At 52.4% G+C, this 4,940-nt stretch overlaps 1 protein-coding gene across 1 annotated transcript in view; it reads left to right on the forward strand.

Annotated features, from left to right (window-relative positions):
* LG2H6orf222 (linkage group 2 C6orf222 homolog) overlaps window positions 1–2,157 on the forward strand; it is a 10,891-nt gene extending 8,734 nt beyond the window's left edge. The window contains exons 10-11 of the mRNA XM_013351159.2: window positions 937–1,200; window positions 1,788–2,157. Of these exons, the coding sequence (XP_013206613.1) occupies window positions 937–1,200; window positions 1,788–1,823 (300 nt within the window). The 3' untranslated portion in view covers window positions 1,824–2,157. The remainder of the gene's footprint in view (window positions 1–936; window positions 1,201–1,787) is intronic.
* Window positions 2,158–4,940: the final 2,783 nt, after the last annotated feature.

The following is a 4,940-nucleotide window of genomic DNA, read 5'->3' on the forward strand; positions in this document are numbered from 1 at the left end:
AAAAAAAAAAAAAAAAAAAAAAAAAAAAAAAAAGGCAGACATGGCCTCGTGCCCCTGTAAGCCCAGAGCTGTATGGGGGTGACGACACACACACCAGAATGTCAGAATGTTCAGTGGCTCCCCAAGCCAAATCCCCAGCACCCCAAGACCTGGCACCGACCAACCCTTCAGATCCTGCTGCAAGGACACTTTCCGCCGTGGCGGCCACGCTGATGAGCAGCTTAGCTGGATCCAGTTCTTACAAGCTTGTAGCTTACCTGCCCATGACCAGCAGTCTCCCCGAGAGTGACAGGCAGGTCCTGTGTGAGAGAGTGAAGGTGCCTCAGCTTTCCAGCCCCAGAACACCTGCATCTCACCACCTAGTGACCCAGAGACCCTGCAACCATGTGCAGCAGAGAGAAATCAACACCGAGCAGCCTCCACCATGGTTGCTGAGAGTGAGGGTCTGAAGACCCCAGCCCTCCCTAAAATGCATCCACACACCCACGGTCTGGGCCTCCTGTCCCAGGTCCTTATACCCCGTCAGTGTGCCCCCAAATCTCAAACCACAGGGGACCCAAGTCTTTGTTTTGGGGGGGTCCCCTGTCCCCCAGGAGACCCCAGTTGCCATATCCAGATCTGAAGAGAAGGAAACTGACCAAAGGGCCCTAGAGTGGTGCTGAGCAGCCATTAAATGTTCTGCATGAACTGTGAGAGGGGGATCTGGTCTCCCCCATTTTTATAGCCAAACAGAGGCTCAGAGGAACACGTTCTGCACGGAGTGATATGCATGTGACTTCAGTTTTTGCTGTGCCCTGCAGCTGTGGGCCATTCCTGTACAGTGAGAGTGGACGGTGAAGGGATTTAATGAAGGGGTGCTCACAACGGATACTAGGGAGCAGGCTGGGGTGGCAGGGACTCTGCCAGCAACACTGACAAACTGCACTCTTGTTCCAGATCCGGCAGTACCCCAGCTTCAGGAACTTTTTCAATCAGTTCTCGGAAGCCTCCCTCAGGAAGCTGGTGGCCACCTTAGAGAGACAGAAGGCCCGCCTCTCAGAGGAAGATGGGAGCCTTGTCAACAGACCCCCACCGTGCGCCTTCGGCTCACTGAACAAGTTTGCTGCCAACCACAGCTGTGCCATCTGCACCCTCATGCAATCCAGAGGCCAATACCAGGGCCACAGTTATGCCCACTTCCTGTCCAGGAAGACCCAGCAGGTGAGAGTCAGGGGAGGGACATCACTGGGACACAAGGGACAAGTGGGGTCTTCTGACTTTTCTGATATAGTCAGACTCTAAAGTCTTCTCTCAAAATAACCTTTATTTGTTGTGTGTGGGCACGTGCACACGCACCATGTGTGTGAGTGCCATAGCACACATATGGAGGTCAGGGGTCAACTTGTAGAAGTTGGCCCTCTCCTGCCGTGTGGGTCCAGCCTTAGTGGCAAGTACCTTTACCTGCTGAGCCATCTTTCTGGCCCCTCAGTCAGACTGTTTAGGCTTCAGTCAAATGCCACCTCCTTGCTGCAAACTCCTGAGACAGTTCTAAACCTCAAGGACAGAATTAAGCGGTAGTCAAATGTCAAAGGACTGGCAGCCAAGGCAGGTGAAGCCAGCAGGTGGCAGATGCAGTGTGGATGATCAGACTTGAGATTGTAGCTGAGGTGGAGGGACTGGGGACAACGGGGGATGGTGGGGGAGGGCTGCAAAGGCTAGTGGACCCAGCGTGGGTGTGATAGCAGTATAGGAAGCTTGCTGTTTGCAGAGTGGGACCTGCTGACTGGCTGTGGCTTTCCCCCTCCCAGGACATCATGAGTCTGGATGGTCAGAGTCCAGACTGAAGGCCGCATCTCATCCCAAGTTCTTCCGGACTAGCCAGAGTCAGCAACTTTGGCTAGAGACCCCGAGGACACTGCAGGATGGCCCTGTTCTGTGCTTCCCCAACACACCTGGAGACGAGCATGGACAACAACCCTCTGTGCAGTTGATACCGCCCGAGAGGCCATGTTGGGGGTGGGCAATGGGTTGGGGTTAGGGAAGCGGGTTCCATCCACGGAACCTAAGGAGAGGTCGCACCTCTGCACCTCTGCAATCCACCATCATGAAGGAGGCTGACTGCGGGTGGCAGTGGCGCACGCCTTTAATCCCAGCTCTCGGGAGGCAGAGGCAGGTGGATCTCTGTGAGTTCGAGGCTAGCCTGGTCTATAAGAGCTAGTTCCAGGACAGGCTCCAAAGCCACAGAGAAACCCTGTCTCAAAAACAAACAACAAACAAAAACCAAAACTGCCATCTGCCAGATCCTGCCAGATCCAGCTTTCAATGAGTCTTAGCTGGGGCATGTGTGTGTTGTCTGTGTGTATGTTGTCTGTGTGTGTGTGTGTCTGCCTGGGTGTCTGTATGTCTCTGTGTGTCTGTCTGTCTGTGTGTGTGTGTTAATCTGTCTGCCTGTCTGTGTGGGAGAGAGCTCAGGTGGAAAGGTTTTTTACTGGTGGAAAGTGAATGGGAAAAGGGGGAGGTGAGAGGGGCCTCTGGGTACAGGAGAGGCAGAAGAGGAGAGGCGGAGAGAGAGGAGAGAGAGGAAAGAGAGAGAGAGAGAAGGAGGGGGGAGAGAGGAAGAGAGCAGAGATGGGAGGTGGGCAAGGCCCACCTTTTAAAAGGGGACCTAGCGAATGAGCACGGGAGGTGCTCTTAGTGGCTGCAGCTGAGGATCCATCCTGTCAGGACCTCAAGGGCAGGCCAGTGCAGATGCCTGAATACTAACACCCACAGACCTGCCCACCTGCCTCTCTCTGTGTGTGTTTATCTGTCCGCCTGTTTGCCTGTCTCTGTGTGTCTGTCTGTCTGTCTGTCTGCCCGCGTCTGTATCTTTGTGGGTGTGCGGGGGAGGGTGTGTGGGCATAGGTCAGAGGTCAACCCCAGATATCCTGCTCCAGTTCCATCTACCTTGTTTTCCAGACAAGGTCTGTCACTGGCGTGGGACTCACCAAGTAGGTTTGTGTAATGTTGAGAGCCCCAGGGATCCACCGTTTCTGCCTCTCCAATGCTGACGTCACAAGCGTGTGCCACCACACCCCACCACAAATGAGTCGTTGTTTTAAAAAATAATTTTTTTAGTTCAGTCTCCAACCCAAAAAATGTGCATGCATTCAAACAGCTGGGTCTCTGTAATATGTTCTTTACTCTGTTGGCCAAAAAGTGTTTAATGCTCCTGGATTCATGAACGACCCCTGTGGACTCTGCAGGAGCCTGGGGTGAACTGGAGATTGGAGGAACCCCTGATCTACCAGAATCCTATCAGCCCTTGTGAAGATTCTGAACATTATCTAGTATTATTTCTATAATTATTTTATTGTATGGAGACAAGGACTCACTGTGTAGCCCAGGCTAGCCTCTTGAGTACTACACCTGGGCTACTTTATCATGGTCACATCCGAGGTCGAGGAGGGCGTCAAGCTGGACTGCCCCTGATGGCTGCAAAGGTGTGCACCGTTCCAGCACCTATGGCCCAGGACACACAGCCTTCATCCTGTCCTGCACTCTGTGGGCGTGACGAGAAGCTCCCACTCCCCAGGACATGCAGCCTTCGTCCTGTCCTGCACACTATGGACATGGCAAGAAGCTCCAAGCTGATGGCTATGAAGTGTCTTGAGATGACTTCTCTTGTGGCGAGAAGCTCCGAGCTGATGGCTATGAAGTGTCTTGAGATGGCTTCTCTTGTGACTGTGTCTGTTTGCACAACTGTGAGGTATGGGTGCAAAAGGCCCTGCATCCGGGTGCAGCCGGTCAGTGACTCAGATGGGCAGTTTGTCACATGTCAGGTGACAGGGCCACTGACTCCCTGGGCCGCCGGCAGGAAGGTGTGGCCATGAGCATTAAAGCCTGGATGGCAGACGGAGTCTGGGAGTCTCGTCAGCTTGGAGACTATCGGTGGCCACATCAGGTTCTTGGCAAGCACTACAGGCTGGAGACATCGTGAGGTGGGGAGGCCTCACGCCTGAGGCATTCTTTCAGGAAGTTCAACTAAAACCATCTTTTTTTTTTTTTTATTGCTTCGAGGTGTTTTTATTGGCACATGGTGACCTTTTTATAGATTTATTTAGGCAGTATTCAGGGATATGTCACTGATGTGCAAGAATGAAGTTTTGAAATGAGGTCAGGAACCTTTTGTGCATAATTTATTTTTCTTTATTATTTTTATTATTAAGACAGTCTCATACATAGTCCAGGCTGGCCTTGAACTTCAGCTCTGCCTAATAATAGCTGGGATTACAGGTGTGTGCCGTCACACCCAACTGTACACAGTTTCTTTAATCTATTTAAGGTTTGGCTTTTATTTTAAATTATGCATGTGTGGGTTTGTGCACGTGTGTGCAGCACCCTCAGAGGCCAGAAGGGGGCACTGTGTCTCATGGTGCTGGAGTTGCTGGTGATTGTGAGCTGCCTGATGTGGCAGTTTCTCATCGGCAGCGACAACCTTCCGGGTGTGGAGGGTTTGGTATGAGTTTCCGATGCTGGCATCCAAGTCTCATTTTTGTACTGTGTTGTTTGAACTAATAAAGATACTGACTTTCTCAGAGAGTGAGTTGGGTCTTTCTTGGGAAGGCTGATGATCACCCCTTTGCTCTATGCAGTACAAACAAAATGGCTGCCTTCTCCCCCCCCCCCCCCCGTACAATCCAGTAGATGCAAGATGGCCACCACCCTGCCCCATCCGGGACAATCAGAGGCCACTTGATAGGGGAGCCAGGCTCCCTGTGCTTGCCCTGGGTTCTCTCTGGATATTTCTCAGGTGATCAATCTATGGGGTGACACAGTAACAAAGGGGTCATAGGTCGGGTGGTCAGGAGCCCCAAGCTTCCCATCTGCGAGGTCAGGAACAAGACACTGCCCTCCTGACTTGACTCGCTACAACCCTGTGAATGTCAGGGCGACTGAACTGAGGCATTAGACAGGGGAGG

Source organism: Microtus ochrogaster, linkage group LG2 (assembly GCF_000317375.1).
Source record: "Microtus ochrogaster isolate Prairie Vole_2 linkage group LG2, MicOch1.0, whole genome shotgun sequence".
NCBI lineage: Eukaryota > Metazoa > Chordata > Mammalia > Rodentia > Cricetidae > Microtus > Microtus ochrogaster.